Here is an 18,269-nt window from a genome sequence, read left to right as displayed (position 1 = left end):
GCTGGAGCAAGAGCACAGTGAAAAGGGTGTTGGCCTTGCACACGGCTGGCCCGGGTTCGATTCCCAGCATCCCATATGGTTCCCCTGAGCACCGCCAGGAGTAGCTCCTGAGTGCAGAGCCAGGAGGAACCCCTGTGCATCGCCGGGTGGGACCCAAAAAGCAAAAACAAACAAATAAATAAATAAATAAAAATTTTTAAAAAACCACTGAGATGGGACTGGAGCGATAGCACAGTAGGTAGGGTACTTGCCTTGCATGCTGCCAACCCGGGTTCAATCCCTGGCATCCAATAGGGTCTCCCAAGCACCACCAGGAGTGATTCCTGAGTGCAGAGCCAGGAGTAACCCCTGTGTATCACCAGGTGTGACCCAAAAAGCAAAAATAAATAAAAAAATAAATAGATAAAAAATTTTAAAATATAAATAAATAAATATGAAAACATAAAATAAATAAATAAATAAAACCACTGAGATGGGTACTTGCCTTGCACACTGCCAACCCGGGTTCAATCCCTGGCATCCAATAGGGTCTCCCAAGCACCGCCAGGAGTGATTCCTGAGTGTAGAGCCAGGAGGAACCCAAGAGCATTGCCGGGTGGGACCCAAAAAAGCAAAAACTAAAATAAAATAATAAAATAACTAAAACCACTGTGAAGACCTCCCTCAAAATTTCGTGCCTCTGACGCCTTCCTCCACCCAGATCCTCCAAATTCCAGTAGGCGGGGGTCACACCCACCAACTGGCCCCCTGGCGCCATGTAATCCCATCAACAGCCAAGACTCAGACACTATAAAACCCATCTCCCAGAAGTGCGCGGCCACATTCTCGGCCACGTGACATCTTATTATGACATCTTATTATCTCATTCCTACTTTGGACAAACTGGCAGGCTACCGAATGTAACCTGCCCACACGGCAGAGTCTGGCAAACTCCCCGTGGCGTCCCCAATATGCCAAATACCAGTAACAATGATGGGTCTCATTCTCCTAAAGAGCCTTGAATATAATCTCAGGGCTAGGATGAAGGAGACGTTACTGGGGCCTGCTCGAGGCAATCGACGAATAACAGGATGATTTGTGATTTGATTTGTGACGCCTTCCAAACTGTCATCTTTGTCCCTGCTCTGGCTGTCCCTGCTAAGCTACGGTATCTGGGCACCAGCAGCATGATTGGGAGTGCCAGGAAGTCGACCCCTTCCAGGACAGACCCCAGCCCATGTGGGACATGGCGCTAGGCTTCCTTGCAGTTATTCCTTTTCCATGGGCCTGGACCCACCCCAGAGTCCCCAGCCTGGCATGTATAGGCCACACAGGGCCTAAGATGGCCCGTCCACTGCCACACAGCTGGCCTGCCTCTCTCTGTCCCATCTCCTCTTGGCCTGGCCCTGATGAAAGCAGACACGCACACAGAGAGGTTCTTGGAAATATTTAAGCATCATCGCCAAGGCCAACCAGAGTCTGGGCAGGTCAACAGGAGAGCTACAACCCCAGAAACTCAGGGTGTCCATTGTAAAACAACCTCCTCTCCTGGAATCGGCAATACAACACTCTTAGGTGTGCAGTTTCCTGCCTGCCCAGGGAAGGAACAGTGTCCTGCTTTCAGTCGCCTCCCCTTTGACTTGCCAGGTGTTCATCAGCACCAGACACAGTTCCTGGGTGATGAGCCGCATCTCGGAGGATGGATACCCCTGGGACGGGATCTACCACACTCGCTTCAGCGACAAGATCCGGAGCGTTCTACCAAGGGCGGTGCTGAAGTGGATGATGGAGCGGCAGGTGAACCGCTGGTTCAATCACGAGAATTACGGTCTGGAGCCCTACAACAAGTAAGGCTGCTTGCAGCACCCCAAGGATCACTCACGGTGGGGCCTGGAGCGAGAGCACAGCGGGGAGGGCGTTTGGCCTTGCACGCGGCTAACCCAGGTTCGATCCCCGGCATCCAGTATATGACCCCTCAAGCACCACCAGGAGTAATTCCTGAGTGCAGAGCCAGGAGGAACCCCTGAGTATTGCTGGGTGTGACCCAAAAAGCAAAAACAAAAAAACAAAAAACCAGGGATCACTCCCAGGCTGGGTCTGCAAAGAACCCAGAGGTTGGCTTGGCAGGGCTACTGAGAGCTGAGTTTGATTTTGTTTTTTAATTTCATGGAAATATTAATTTTTTTCTTTTATAAGATCATTTTATTTATTTTTTAATTTAAATTTTTATTAGTGAAACATCTTATTATCTCATTCCTACTTTGGACAAACTGGAAGGCTACCGAATGTAACCTGCCCACAGGACAGAGTCTGGCAAACTCCCCGTGGCGTCCCCAATATGCCAAATACCAGTAACAATGAAGGGTCTCATTCTCCTAACTCTGAAAGAGCCTTGAATATAGCACTTTTTAAAAAAATCTCAGGGCTAGGACGAAGGAGACATTACTGGGGCCTGCTCGAGGCAATTGACGAATAACAGGATGGTTGTGATTGATTGATTGATTGATTGATTGTGATTAGTGAAACACCATGAGGAACAGTTGTAGATGTACAAATTTTTGTGCTTGGGTTTCAGTCATACAGTGATTGAGTACCCTGAGGGCTGACTTTGACTCTGTTATACCTTATTATCTCATTCTTACTTTGGACAAACTGGCAGGCTACCGAATGTAACCTGCCCACACAGCAGAGTCTGGCAAACTCCTCGTGGCGTCCCCAATATGCCAAATACCAGTAACAATGATGGGTCTCATTCTCCTAACCCTGAAAGAGCCTTGAATATGGCACTTTTTAAAATCTCAGGGCTAGGGGTTTGGACGAAAGAGATGTTACTGGTGCTTGCTCGAGGCAATCGATGAACAATGGGATGATTGTGATCGTGATCGTGATACCTGGGATCATGGGTTCTTGGATGGAGACAGACAGGCACCCCCACGACAATGCAAGAGCCAAAGGAGTTTTATTCCAGTTGACCACAGAGTGGTCTCTTGACAGTGACCCTGATTCCAAGCAGCAAACAGTTTATATAGGGTTTCAAAGTTAAGCAAGCGTTATGGCCACAGTGGATAGGCCACAGTTAAACAATAGTTTTCAGTAAACAGTTTATAACAGTAACATAAGCTATTCATTCTTTACAGCTAACAAAAGACAATTTACGGGCTGGAGCAATAGCACGGCGGGTTGGGCATTTGCCTTGCACGCGGCCCACCTGGGTTTGATTCTCAGTATTCTGTATGGTCCCCTGAGCACTGCCAGGAATAATTCCTAAGTGCATGAGCCAGGAGTAACCCCTGTGTATCACCAGATGTGACCCAAAAAGCCAAAAAAAAAAGAGAGACAATTTTGGGGGCCTTGTGATTGATTGGTTGAGCCCACTTGCTGGGCCCAGGAACTTTCCAGGTGAGTTCAGGTTGGCGAGTTACACATTGTTTGATTTCTGGGAACCTAAAACTGGTTTAGTTCCAGGAACTGAACCAGAGGTCTACCTGATTTTGCTGATTTCTGCTCCCTGTCATGGTGTCAGTTTTGCCCTTAACAGTTCCAAATGTCTTAACTGTTCTTACGAAGGCGGAGGGGAATGAAGGTCTAAAAAATAGAAGGGGCTGGAACAATAACACATTGAGGAGGGCGTTTGCCTGGTACGTGGCCAACCCAGATTCAGTTCCCAGCATCCCATAGGGTCCCCCGAGCACCGCCAGGAGTAATTCCTGAGTGCAGAGCCAGGAGGAACCCCTGATCATCGTCGGGGATGACCCAAAAAGTGAAAAAAAAAAAAAAGAAAGAAAAGAAAAGAAAAAGAACAGGGCTAAGGTGGTCACTCAGCTCACAGCTTTCCTTTGGGGGTGCGGTGGAAGATGTTCCCCCCAATACTCCGTCTGGTGACCAGGCTTTCTAACTCTGCTCTCCGGGATGGCAGATAATCCTGCTTTCTGGCTTTGGCACGCCAGGACAGTTCTTCCCAGCCTTCTAGAACATGCTGTGCTTATTTACCACTGAAGAGCAACAAGCTTCTGTTGATCTTCAAGTTATCCATGATCAAACACAGAAATGCAAATAAACATTATGGTTGTTTATTTTTCTTTTGTTGATAGCAGACTTTTTTCCTTTTCAAAAAAGAAAAGTCTTTGGAATCTTTCAACACACGTTATGTGACTGGAGTGTTTTAAGAGAGTCCATTTGTGGCTTAGAGTTTTTCTTCTTGGTTAAAAAAAATCATTATTGAATATTGAATATACAAGAGGGAGGCTGGAGCAGTAGCACAGTGGGTAGGGCATTTGCCCTGCACGTGGCCAACCCAGGTTCGATTCCCAGCATCCCATAGGTTCCCCTGAGCACCGCCAGGAGTAACTCCTGAGTGCATGAGCCTGGAGTAACCCCTGTGCATCGCCGAGTGTGACCCAAAAAGCAAAAAAAAAAAAAAACTTGCAACAGATAAATCAGACTTAATCACTTCCCTGTGGTATCCCATGCCCAGGGATGTTTGGGAACCTTAAACATTCCTAAGTAATTTTGATTTTATTTTTTATAAGCTTTGAAAGCTTTCAAGCAAGTGGGAATTTAATGGAGTCTGATCCTAGGATCCGAGAGATTCCACGGGCAATATGACCATGAAAGCAGATCATGCCAGGGGCCAAAAAGATAGCACAGTGGTGAGGGCTCTCGTCTTCCATGTGGCTGACGCAGGTTCTAGCCCTGGGACCCCATAGGGTCCCCTGAGCACCGCCAGGAGTGAACCCTGAGCACAGAGCCAGGAGTCAGCCCTGCCCATTGCCCGGTGCGGCCCCCCAAACAAACATCATCGGCTTCTGGTGTTTCAGGTACCTCCTGAAGGAGCCGATTCTCAACGACGATCTCCCAAGCCGCCTGCTCTATGGCGCGGTCAAGGTGAAGTCGAGGGTGAAGGAGGTCACCGAGACCTCGGCCCTCTTCGAGGACGGCACAGAGGAGGCGGCCATCGACGTGATCGTGTTCGCCACGGGTTACACCTTCTCCTTCCCCTTCCTGGAAGAGTCGCTCGTGAAGGTGGAGAATAAGATGGTGTCGCTGTATAAGTACATCTTCCCTCCGCAGCTGGAGAAGCCCACCCTGGCCTGCATCGGCCTCATCCAGCCCCTGGGTTCTATCTTTCCCACGGTGGAGCTCCAAGCTCGCTGGGTGACCCGGGTGTTTAAAGGTGAGTGGGTGGGTGGCGGGGACCAGCGGCCAAGGTGCTCACACTTGGCAGGGTTTGCTCAAGGACAAGGTGGACATCCCCCTCCCTGCCCCCTTGTCCATCTCACAAGATCAACATTCAGTTTTGGTTTTTGTTTGTTTGTTTGTTTGTTTGGGTTTTTTTTTTTTTGCTTTTTGGGGATTCCTCTGTCCCTCTCTGAGAGCCCGGCAAGCTACCGAGAGCATCCCACCCGCACGGCAGAGCCTGGCAAGCTCTCCGTGGTGTATTTGAAATGCCAGAAACAGTAACAACAAATCTCACAATGGAGACGTTACTGGTGCCTGCTCGAGCGAATCGATGAACAACGAATGGGTCGACAGTGCTATACCACTATAGTGCTTGCTTTCTGGGTCACACCTGGCTATGCACAGGGGTTACTCCTGGCTCATGCACTCAGGAATCACTCCTGGTGGTGCTTGGGGGACCCTATGGGATACTGGGAATCGAACCCGGGTAGGTGTGCAAGGCAAACACCGTCCCTGCTGTGCTATCACTCCAGCCCCCAAGATCAACGTTCTTAAAAGAGGCTGAAGCTTTTGCAAAATTCAAAATACAGAGCTGAAAAAAAAATACAGAGGTGATGGGGCTGGAGCGATAGCACAGTGGGTCAGGTGTTTGTCTTGCATGCAAACAAGCCCAGGTTCGATTCCCAGCATCCCATAGGGTCCCCCGAGCACCGCCAGGAGTCATTCCTGAGTGCAGAGCCAGGAGGAACCCCTGAGCATCGCCGGGCGTGACCCAAAAAGAAAAAAAATACAGAGGTGAGGGGACAGAGAGAGAAAGGGGTTCAGGTGTTTGCCTTGCATCCCGGCCACCCCAGTTCAAATCCCCAGAGCACAGCCAGGGCTCACCCCTGAGCACAGAACCTGGAACAGTCCCTGAGCACGGCCGAGTGTGACCCAGGAGAGAAATACAGAGACGCAACGTGACATCTGCGCATGTTCTCTTAAAATAGTAGACAACGCAGAGAATTTCAAGTGGCGTAAGATTGGGGCTGGAGCCATAGCACAGCGGGGAAGGCATTTGCCTTGCATGCGGCCGATCCGAGTTCGATCCCCGGCATCCCATAGGGTCCCCCGAGCACTGCCAGAAGAGATTCCTGAGTGCAGAGCCAGGAGGAACCCCTGAGCATCGCTGGGTGTGACCAAAAAAGAAAAAAAAAAAAAAGAACAGCAACAACAACAAAAACAAATCAAGTGGCATAAGGTTAAATGCAGGGAATGGCAATGGGGTTTATCAGTGGAGCACTTGCTTTGAGCACCAAGCCAGAAGGAGCCCCCAGCACACAGCGGGGTGTGGTACACACGCGTGCGCACACACACGTGCGCACACACACATGCACACGTGCGCACACACCCATGCACGCACACACATGCACACGCACGTACACACATGCACACACACATGCACCCGCGCACACACACACATGCACGCACACACGCGCACACACACAACATGCACCCGCGCACACACACAACATGCACCCACGCACCCACACACATGCACCCGCGCACACACACAACATACACCCGCGTGCACATACACACGCATGCACGCGCACACATGCACACGCACGCACGCACATGCACATGTGCACACACGCACACGCACATACAAACACACATGCACACGCGCACGCACACACATGCACGCACACATGCGCACACACAACATGCACCCGCGTGCACATACACACCCATGCACACACACATGCACACGTACACACGCACACGCACATACGCGCACAAACACACATGCACACGCACGCACACACATGCAAATGTGCGCCCACGCGCACGCACATACATGCACAAACACACATGCACATGCATGCACGCACATACATGCACGTGCGCGCGCACACACATCCATGCACGCGCACACATGCACATGTGCACGCACGCAGACGCACATGCACGCACAAACACACATGCACACGCGTGCACACACATGCACCCACGCACGCACACACATGCACGCACACAACATGCACCCGCGTGCACATACACACCCATGCACACACACATGCACACGCACGCACACACACGCACATACGCGCACAAACACACATGCACACGCGCATCCACGCATCCACGCACATACATGCACGCCTGCGCACACATGCACCCGCGCACGCACACACATGCACGCACATACGCGCACACACACAACATGCACCCGCGTGCATATACACACCCATGCACACACGCACACGCGCGCACACACACATGCACCCGCGCGCACACACACGCACACGCACGTGCACACACACGATAAGATTAAGGGCGTGTGGTCCTTCCTTTGACCATCAACAAACAGGGGTGCTCATGGGGCGGGCTGGGGGGTCCTGGGTCCTCCCATCTCCCGGGTGTCCGTCGGTTTCCTCCAGCCCCGTGTTTATCCTCAGCTGATGCCTCTTCGCCCCAGCCCCTTCCCTTCATCATCCTGCTGGTGGGTCTCACTGCCACGCCCGCCCCTCATCTGCAAGCCGGCAGCGGGGGCGAACTTTCCAGAAGGCCAAGCCGATCCCATCACCTCCGGGGTCCTTCCGACAGCTCACAGGGCGACGCCAGAGTCGGCCCCCCAGGACGCTGGGCAGTGCCTGTCTCTGAGGTCGGGAGCCTCAGCTCTGGTCGCCTTCCGTCCGGCTGTGGGAAGCCCCTGATGGACAGGGCCGAGGGGCAGGTGCAAACCCTCTTCTCAAAGCTGTCGCTCTTCTCCCAGGCCTGTGTGAGCTCCCCGCAGCGAGTGTCATGAACACGGACATCATCAAGAGGAACGAGCAAAGAATTGATTTGTAAGCATGTCTTCTTTCCCACTTATTCTGGAGGCTTCCTGGGGGGTAAGAACTGACTCTGCCCAAGAGAACCAATTAGCTGCTCATTAAACATGCAAACTTGGGGCCGGGGGGATGGCACAGCGGGGAGAGGGCATTTTCCTTGCACGCGGCTGACACGAGTTTGATCTGGGCATCCCATAGGGTCCCCCGAGCACTGCCAGGAGTGATTCCTGAGTGCAGAGTGAGGAGTAACCCCTGATCATCATTGAGTGTGACCCCCCCAAAAAGTGAAAAAAAAACATACAAACTTAAGGCTGGGGGCATAGCACAGTAGGAAGGGCGTTTGCCTTGCATGTGGCTGACCCGGGTTCGATCCCCGGCATCCCATATGGTCCCCTGAGCACCGCCAGGAGTGATTCCTGAGTGCAGAGCCAGGAGGAACCCCTGAGCATCGCCAGGTATGGCCCTAAAACCAAAATAAAATTAAATTAAAATGCCAAGTCAGGGCTGGAGAGATAGTACAGGGGGTACTTGCCTTGCATATGGCCAGCCCAGGTTTGATCCCCAGCACCCCCCATGGTCCCCCTGCTAGGAGTAATTCCAGAATGCAGAGTAAACCCTGAGCACTGCCAGGTGAGCCCCCGCCCCAACTTCTAAAAATGCAAACTCGGGGCTGGAGCGATAGCACAGCGGGGAGGGCATTTGCCTGGCACGCGGCCGACCCGGGTTCGATTCCCAGCATCCCATAGGGTCCCTCGAGCACCGCCAGGAGTGATTCCTGAGTGCAGAGCCAGGAGAAATCCCTGAGCATGGGTGGGTGTGACCCCAAAAAGCAAAAATAAAGAAATAAAAATGCAAACTCGGGGACCACCACCTGGACTGATGGAATCAGAGTCTCTGAGTGAGGAGAAACATAAATAAGTCATTTTTTTTTCCTGGGGCCTGAGGGCGGGAGGCACTGAACCCTTTCATGAGTCGCACTGTCTTGCTTCTCCGAGGTTTGGGAACAGTCAGAGTCAGATCCTACAGACCAATTACATCGACTACTTGGACGAGCTGGCCGTGGAGATCGGGGCTAGGCCGGACATCCTGGGACTACTGTGGACAGACCCGTGGCTGGCTCTGAAGCTCTACTTCGGACCCTGCAATTCCTACCAGTACCGCCTGGCGGGGCCGGGCCAGTGGGCAGGGGCCCGGGAGGCCATCCTCACGCAGCAACAACGGTTGCTGAAACCTCTGAAGACCCGCGTCTTGAAGCCCGCCGCCCGCGACCCCCTCGCTGGCCTGTTCAAAGTGCTGGCGTTGCTGGCCCTGGGGCTAGCTTTGTGCTTTCAGCTGGAGTGGTCCTAGCGGGTGGGTGGACGGCTTTCGATGCCCACAGCTCTCCAGGGGGGAAAAAAAAAGACGTTAAAAAAAATTGACGGTGCGGGGGTTGTCTTGTGGAGTGGAGAGGAAGGAGGGATGGAGTGAGGGCGTGGGGAGTGTGCTAGGGGCCAGCGGGGTACCACCATCCCGTCCCAGAATCCCCCCTGGCCTGACCCAGCGCCACCCGGATGGTTGTCCAGACAAGAAAGCAGAGTGGTGGTTTCAAAGAATGGAAAAAGCTTCTGGTGGGTAAATATTGAAGCCATCCCTGCTCCTGCCTTTGTTTGGTCACAAAGTTCTCCGTTGTCACCCTGCTCACGCGTTTGCTTCCTGGGGAATCGTCCAAGGCTGAGGTGCATCGGGTTCCCAGAACAATCAGCTCCCGTCACGTTCCTCGTTCCTTGGGGTATCCAGCCCAAAGCCCGGCCAATGGCCCCTGGGTCTTCTCATGGCTGGAACGCAGCTGCATAGTGAAAATTGGGGCTTGGGGCTGGAGTGATAGCACAGCGATGTGGGTGTTTGCCTTGCATGTGGCCAGCCTAGGTTCGATTCCCGGCATCCCGTAGGGTCCCCCGAGCACTGGCAGGAGTGATTTCTGAGTGCAGAGCCAGCAGTCAGCCCTGAGTGTCGCCAGGTGTGACCCCAAAAGGCAATAAATAAATTAAATGTTTTTTAAAAAAAGGAAAGAAAGAAAGAATTAAAGAAAATTTGGCCTGGAAACGGATCCGAGGGCTGAGAGCGATCTTTGTAGTTGGGAACCCTGGGCTGGGTTCAATCTCTGGCCTGTGGTCCCCCACGCACTACTAGGACCGACCTCAAGCACTGAGCTGGGAGTATCCCCTGAGAACCACTAGGTACGGCCCCCAAATCAAAAACCTTAAAAATAAAAAGGTGTGTGGACACCAGGTGTGTCCACAAAAATTTTTTTTTTAAAAATCTAAAATGAGCGGCTGGAGCCATAGTACAGTGGGTAAGGTGTTCGCCTTGCATGCGGATCACCCGGGTTCGAGTCCCAGCATCCCATAGGGTCCCCCAAGCACCGCCAGGAGCGATCCCTGAGTGCAGAGCCAGGTGTGACCCAAAAAGAAAAAAAATTTTTAAATGAATGTGTCATAATAGCTGTACACACACACACACACACACACACACACACACTCAGTACTTAGCACATGGGACATTGTAACTGCACACAGTATATGAAGGCGCCCAGCACTGGTCAGGTAGTTCCTCTTGGTTTCTTTGATTTGTAATCATATGTACGCTCCTTGGAAGTACTGCTACCTAGGAAAGAACATTCTTCTTGCAGCGATAGTCTGATTATTTGCCTTTCTGTTTGGTTGGCATTTCAGTAGAGCGAGGAGGTGTTTGAAGGCGTTTTAGAATGAGTGACGCTTTGACGAGATGTTTGAAATCATTGCCGACATGTTGCAAAACACAAGCGCTGGGGGAGAAAATGATATTTTCCAGGCAGACCAGAAGCGTCAGAAGGAGTGAGCTTTGGTCTTTAGGAAAGTCCTGACAGATAAGAAAAGCAAGAATCAACCCTGGATCAAGGAAAGAACTCTGACAGAGTCAAGTAAGTAAAATGAGTCTGTCAGGGTCATTTTCTTGGGACCGAAGTTTAAAAAGACTCGAACCATTTCACATCAACAGACATGAAGCAATGGAACGGAAAAAAACATCTGATTATGAAATATTCATACAGGGGTTCTCTGCCTGCTCTGCGCTCAAACCAACATCTTCAAAGAGAGGGGAAAGGTCAGAGGTTAAAGTCTTAGACAAATTTCTCTTCTGTGGCCTCCAAACGCTTTCTGTGACGATTTCTTCACTTTAGCCTGAATTTCTTCCCTTTGAGATCTAGGCCAATGTGCTAACAGTCTGTCAACAGAAACTTTTTTTTTCTCCCTAAAACCCACGGAAATAACACTTTTCATAGATTTTGATTTGTAACATTCGTTCCTTTGCAGGTGGTAGGTTCTTAGCTCTTAATGGAAAAACGATTCCTTTGCTAATTCTTAACAGTTATTTGCAGAGTATTCTAGAAATAAGAATAGCATTTATCAAGCCTTTAGAAGGGGGGGGTGAACCCGCCCCTCCCCCATCCATTTTTTTGTCAATAAAGGTTTACCGGAAATAGCCCTATCCTTTCTCCCATTGTTTGTGATAACTTCCAACTACTGACAGAGGGGTATGGGTGTAGAGTTTGAACTACCAACTGGGGGCTGGAGCAATAGCATAGTAGGTAGGGCATTTGCCTGGCACGCGACCGACCAGGGTTTGATCCCCAGCATCCTAGGGTCCCCTGAGCATCACCAGGAGTGATTCCTGAGTGCAGAGCCAGGAGTCAGCCCTAAGCATTGCCGGGTGTGATCCCCCTCAAGCCCCCCAAAAAATACCAACTCTCCCAATCTACATGGAAAATATTTGCCATTGCTGCTCTCACACACGTCTGTGTCCACGTGCCTTGGTGTTGCCTGTTTTTGCATGACTTCCTTCTGGAATCGAGGCCTGGAATCCAGTTTACTTCTTGTCCTATCTCTACAGTGACATGAGCTGAGAAAGGACTGTGGGATGCTGTTGCGTGAATATTCATTCAGTCAGCAGTGCTGAGACAAGGAACATGAGAGAAATTATATTTCGCAGAGGGTCCGGGTTCGCTCAGACCCTGTTGACCAAGGTAGAGCATCCTGAGATCTCCTTTTATCGCCAGCCTACTGTACACATCTCTAAAGGGCTCAATAGAGTGAGGTCATCAACAAAGAAGTTACGGAAGAACATGCAAAACCGAAAGCTTTTCTGTAGACTGAAAACAAACAGGGCACGCTGGAGTGATAGCACAGTGGGGAGGGCATTTGCCTTGCACACGGCCAACCCCAGTTCAATCCCCGGCATCCCATATGGTCCCCCAAGCACCACGAGGAGTAATCCCTGAGCATTGCTGGGTGTGACTCAAAAAGCGATCACGACACGATCACGACCATCCTGTTGTTCGTCGATTGCCTCGAGCAGGCCCCAGTAATGTCTCCTTCGTCCTAGCCCTGAGATTTTTTTTTTTAAAGTGCCATATTCAAGGCTCTTTCAGAGTTAGGAGAATGAGACCCATCATTGTTACTGGTATTTGGCATATTGGGTACGCCACGGGGAGTTTGCCAGACTCTGCCGTGTGGGCATGTTACATTCGGTAGCCTGCCAGGTTGTCCAAAGCAAGAATGAGATAATAAGATGTCGCGCAGCTGCATTTGCGACGTGCGGTTCTGTGAGCTGGGTTTTATAGTCTCTGAGTCTTGGCTGTTGATGGGATTACATGGTGCCAGGGGGTCAGTTGGTTGGTATGACCCCCGCCTACTGGAATTTGGAGGATCTGGGTGGAGGATGCTCAGCCCCGATCCGAGTAGGCTTGGAGATCTCAGTCCCAGGACCCGCATGGCCTTGTTCCTCTGCCGGTACCTTCATGTGTGCAAAGAGTGGTCTCACCATGGTGGTGTCTGGTTCTGGAGGTCTTCAGCTGCCGGAGCCCTGGTCGAGGTGGGGAGGGAAACTCAACCCGCTCCCCTCCAAGGGGCCCCGGTGAGGACAGCCAGGCGCGGGGGCAGGAGACTCTGCCACTCAAAAAGCAAAAATAAGTAAATAAATAAATAAAAATAAAAACAGGCTATGTACCTAAGATCTGCCTCACTGTATCACTGTATCACTGGTCATCCTGTTGTTCATTGATTTTCTCAAGCAGGCCCCAGTAACGTCTCCATTCGTCCCTGTGGCATGCTACTGTAACCCGATGGCGTATTGGGGGCTCTTTCAGGGCCAGGGGAATGAGGACTGTCGTTGTTACTATTTTTGGCATTTCGAGTATGCCATGGGGAGCTTGCCAGGCTCTGCCGTGCGGGCAGGATACTCTCAGTAGCTTGCCAGGCTCTCCGAGAGGGACATAGGCTTTTGGGGCGGCCTCTAATCGCCTTTACAGGTGTTTCCAGTCTACCATGTAAGCCTTCGGTCGACTGGCATGTTGTAATGATCTGCACACTGACAAACACGCACCTGCCTTCATCTCTGGGAAGCACCTGGGATATCTGCGGCCTCAGGTTGATCTCCTTGAGGTTGATGGAGTGATGGAGTGTGAGCAGCTTGCGAGCAGGGCCCTATTTCAGAGGCTCTGTTTCCAAGGATTGGGCACAGACTCTAGGGTCTGCATACTGAAAACACACAGGCTAAGTAAGCACCTAGGATGTCTGAGAAGAGGAAGACTGACTGAAATTTATAAAATTACTTACTGAAGGCAGCTTAAAGAAAAAGATGTTGGGGCTGGAGCCATAGCACAGCGGGGAGGGCGTTGGCCTTGCACGCGGCCCAGCCAAGTTTGATTCCCAGCATCCCATAGGGTCCCCCCGAGCACCGCCAGGAGTGATTCCTTGAGTGCAGAACCAGGAGGAAGCCCTGAGCATAGCCAGGTGTGACCCAAAAAGCAAAAAAAAAAGAAAGGAAAATATGTTTAGCCTCATCCAAACCAGTCAGGACACACACAGAAATCTCGCCCATTTTCATGGGTCCCTTGTTCCTGCCCATGTGCGGTGCAGTCTACCTGGGCTCACCCTGATGGCTTAGTCCAGCCCCAAAAGGATGGTGGCTGGTGGGGCTGGAATGGGAGCAGCTTCAGGAGAAAATGGGTGCCCTGAGAACATCGTGGAAACAAACAACACAGTCAGTGGTGATGTCCTGGGATCTTCCGCCGTGGGACTTCTGCCTCCAGGCAGCCTAGAGTTGGACACTCTCCAGGACAGCCCCCCGCAGGCCAGTCAGTTCCCCGCTAGGGGCCACAGGCTGCCTGAAAAACACATTTCTCAGGGCTGAAGAGATAGCACAGCAGGTAGGGCATTTGCCTTGCACGTGGCCGATCCGGGTTCGATTCCCAGCGTCCCATATGGTCCCCTGAGCACCACCGGGAGTAACCCCTGTGCATCGCCAGGTATGATCCAAAAAGCAAAAAAAAAAAAAAAAAGAAGAAGAAAAGAAAAGAAAAGAAAAACATATTTCTCAGGGTCTCCACCATAGCATAGCAGGGAGGGCGTTGGCCTGGCTCGCGGCCGACCCGGGTTCAATCCCCGGCATCTCATGGGGTCCCCCAAGCACCACCAGGACCAAATATTCGTCGGCATCTCTGGTCAACCTCGGGGCTGCTGGTCACAACGTTAGCTTTCTTTCTGGAGAGGACGTTGGGTGCAACCCAACGACACCCCAAGCCTCTCCCTGCAATGCTCCCATGCAGAAGGGGATCTCACGGGCCTTTTAACGCTCCCCCTCTGTCCACGGGTGTTTTCCTCTGTTCTCTGCCCACTGCCCAACACGCACCAGGGATTCTTCAAGAGAAAGACAGACACTTGCTAAGTGAAACGCCAGGATCGGGAGACGAAGCCTCCTCTCAGCAAGCTTCTAAGAGCAAGCTTTTAAGCAGTCAAGAACTTAGGAACACAGACTGGAGCGATAGCACAGCGGAGAGGGCGTCCGCCTTGCATGTGGCCGACCCGGGTTCGATCCCCGGCATCCCATCTGCTCCCCTGATGCATGGTCACGAGTAATTCCTGAGTGCATGAGCCAGGAGTAACCCCTGAGTGTCACTGGGGCTGACCCAAAAAGAAAAAAAAAATAAAAGAACTTAGGAGTTCAACAGCAAGGAAAATTCCACCTTCATCAGGGACACGTCCCATGCCAAGAGGCCAAACCAGAACCCCCCCAACCCCCTGGGGTCCTCCACTTTCTGGCTGATCAGTAGAACGAGGCCAAAGGAGACAGATTCTACCGAGTTCAGTCCCATAGAGCTGGGGGTGATGAGGTGATGTGTCTGGACGAGACAAAATGAGGGCAGAAGTGCTTGCTTCAGCAGCACATATAAAATTGGAACGATACAGAGATTAGCATGGCCCCTCCGCAAGGATGACACGCAAATTCGTTCCATATTTTTTTCGCCGGGTGTGACCCAAGAAGCAAAATAAATAAATAAAGAAATCACCGTCCACCCGTTGTTCATCGATTTGCTTGAGCGGGCCCAGTAACGTCTCCATTGTGAGACTTCTTGTTACTGTGTTTGGCGTATCGAATACTCTGGGTAGCTTGCCAGGCTCTCCAAGAGGGGTGGAGGAATCGAACCCGGCTCGGCCGGGCTGGCTGCGCGCAAGGCAAATGCCCTACTGCTGTGAAAAACACACGGGGGCAGGAGAACAGGGGGCACCCTTCTGTGCCCCTTTGACCAGCTACCAGCCTCTCTCTCCCTTCATCCACGTTCCCGGTTTCCCCTTTGTTGCGTCCACACCCAACAGGTCAAAAATGCAACTGGAGGGTCTGGGAGCAATAGCACAGCGAGTAGGCCGTTTGCCTTGCACACAGCTGACCCGGGTACCTGGGTTCGATTCCCAGCATCCCATATGGTCCCCTGAGCACTGCCAGGGGCAATTCCTGAGTGCAGAGCCAGGAGTAACCCCTATGCATCGCTGGGTGTGACCCAAAAAAAAACCAAAACAAAACAAATGCAACTGGAGGGGCCTGAACGACAGCACAGCGGGGAGGGTGTTGGCCTGGCATGCGGCCAACCCGAGTTCGATTTCCAGCATCCCATAGGGTCCCCCCGAGTCCTGCCAGGGTTGATTCCTGAGTGCAGAGCCAGGAGTCAGCCCTGAGCATCACCGGGTATGACCCAAAAAGCAAAAATAGATTAATTAACTAATTGATTAACTAAGGGCCAGAATGACAGCACAGCGGGGAGGGCATTTGCCTTGCATGCGGCCAACCCAGGTTCAATCCCCGGCATCCCATATGGTCCCCTGAGCACCGCCAGGAGTGATTCCTGAGTGCAGAGCCGGGAGGAGCCTCTGAGCACTGTCAGGTGTGACCCAAAAAGAATTTTAAAAGCAGTAAATAAATAAGCCTTTTTTAAAAAAAAATGTAGTGCTGGAGCAATAGCACAGCAGGGAGGGCGTTTTCTTTGCATGCAGCCGACCCGGGTTCGATTCCCAGCATCCCATAGGGTCCCCCGAGCACCCCCAGGAGTGATTCCTGAGTGCAGAGCCAGAAGTCAGCCCTGAGCATCGCCGGGTGGGACCCAACAAGAAAAAAAAAAAGAAACGCAACGCAACGCCACTGGACTGCCCCCTTCCTTTGAAACATCAGTGCCCCCCAAGACCTTACAGGGTGGAGAAGGTGGTAGCGAGCAGGAGGTAGAGAGTCTCAAATCAGCTTCCTCGAAGCCCCAGACAGCCTGGGCTCCTGTTCTCTTCCTTCCTCTCTGCACCCTGAAATCGCCTTTTCTTGCAGGCACCCCTCTCCTGAGTGTGCCCACGCTGTTGGCCACACCTGGGGCTTCATTGGCAGCTGACCGTGACGATGATCTGCCCCTGCCCCAGGGCCTTGGCCTTTGCTCCTGCTGGGTTTTTCCTGGCCCACGTGGGAGTCACGGGGCTCAGCCTCCCACTGAATGAGAAGCTTAGATGGTGTCTGGCAGGGTGCTGTCCCTGAGTGCCCTCAAGGCTGTGGAAGAAAACAAAGGCCATCCTGACAGGACTCATGGCCCCGCCAACCCAGGTTCAATCCCCAGCATCACATAGGGTCCCCGAGCACCACCACGAGTGAGCCCTGAGCACAGAGCCAGGAGTCAGCCCTGAGCATAACAGGAGTGATCCCTGAGCACAGAGCCGGGAGTCAGCCCTGAGCATAACAGGAGTGAGCCCTGAGCACAGAGCCGGGAGTCAGCCCCAAACACAGAGTCGGGAGTAACCCTGAGCACAGCAGAGCCAGGAGTCAGCCCTGAGCATAACCAGGAGTGAGCCCTGAGCACAGAGCCGGGAGTCAGCCCTGAGCATAACCAGGAGTGATCCCTGAGCCCAGAGCCAGGAGTCAGCCCTGAGCACAGAGTCAGGAGTGAGCCCTAAGTTCAGAGCCAGGAGTTAAGCCTGAGCACAGAACCAGGAGGGATCCCTGAGCATAGAACTTAGAGTCAGCCCTGAGCACAGAGCCGGGAGTCACCCCCAAACACAGAGTCGGGAGTAACCCTGAGCACAGCAGAGCCAGGAGTCAGCCCTGAGCATAACCAGGAGTGATCCCTGAATGCAGAGCAAGGAGTCAGCCCTGAGCACAGAGTCAGGAGTGAGCCCTAAGCTCAGAGCCAGGAGTCAGCCCTGAGCACCACCAGGAGTGATCCCTGAGCACAGAGCCGGGAGTCAGCCCTAAGCTCAGAGCCAGGAGTCAGCCCTGAGCACCACCACGAGTGAGCCCTGAGCACAGAGCCAGGAGTCAGCCCTGAGCATAACAGGAGTGAGCCCTGAGCACAGAGCCGGGAGTCAGCCCTGAGCATAACAGGAGTGAGCCCTGAGCACAGAGCCGGGAGTCAGCCCTGAGTATAACCAGGAGTGATCCCTGAGCACAGAGCCGGGAGTCAGCCCTGAGCATAACCAGGAGTGAGCCCTGAGCACAGAGCCGGGAGTCAGCCCTGAGCATAACCAGGAGTGATCCCTGAGCCCAGAGCCAGGAGTCAGCCCTGAGCACAGAGTCAGGTGTGAGCCCTAAGTTCAGAGCCAGGAGTTAACCCTGAGCACAGGGCCAGGAGTGATCCCTGAGCATAGAGCTTAGAGTTAGCCCTGAGCACAGAGCTGGGAGTGAGCCCTGAGCACAGAGCCGGGAGTCACCCCCAAACACAGAGTCGGGAGTAACCCTGAGCACAGCAGAGCCAGGAGTCAGCCCTGAGCATAACCAGGAGTGATCCCTGAGCACAGAGCTGGGAGTCAGTTCTGAGCATAACCAGGAGTGATCCCTGAGCACAGAGCCAGGAGTCAGCCCTGAGCACAGAGTCAGGAGTGAGCCCTAAGCTCAGAGCCAGGAGTCAGCCCTGAGCACCACCTGGAGTGATGCCTGAGCACAGAGCCGGGAGTCAGCCCTGAGCACAGAGTCACGAGT

General features: G+C 52.5%; 1 protein-coding gene and 1 pseudogene across 1 annotated transcript in view; both read left to right on the top strand.

Moving 5' to 3' along the window:
- The window catches only part of FMO2 (flavin containing dimethylaniline monoxygenase 2), a 34,273-nt gene extending 22,796 nt beyond the window's left edge, over positions 1–11,477 (top strand). Inside the window, exons 7-10 of the mRNA XM_056108420.1 lie at positions 1,627–1,826; positions 4,797–5,152; positions 7,916–7,988; positions 8,969–11,477. Coding sequence (XP_055964395.1) covers positions 1,627–1,826; positions 4,797–5,152; positions 7,916–7,988; positions 8,969–9,320 — 981 coding nt within the window. The 3' untranslated portion in view covers positions 9,321–11,477. The remainder of the gene's footprint in view (positions 1–1,626; positions 1,827–4,796; positions 5,153–7,915; positions 7,989–8,968) is intronic.
- Positions 11,478–15,194: 3,717 nt separating this feature from the next.
- LOC130017688 (uncharacterized) lies at positions 15,195–15,288 on the top strand (annotated as a pseudogene).
- Positions 15,289–18,269: the final 2,981 nt, after the last annotated feature.

Source organism: Sorex fumeus, unplaced genomic scaffold, assembly GCF_029834395.1.
Source record: "Sorex fumeus unplaced genomic scaffold, SorFum_2.1 ptg000209l, whole genome shotgun sequence".
Classification (NCBI taxonomy): Eukaryota; Metazoa; Chordata; class Mammalia; order Eulipotyphla; family Soricidae; genus Sorex; species Sorex fumeus.
The sequence above is the reverse complement of the archived record's forward strand: the minus strand, read 5'-3'. Positions and strand labels throughout refer to the sequence as shown.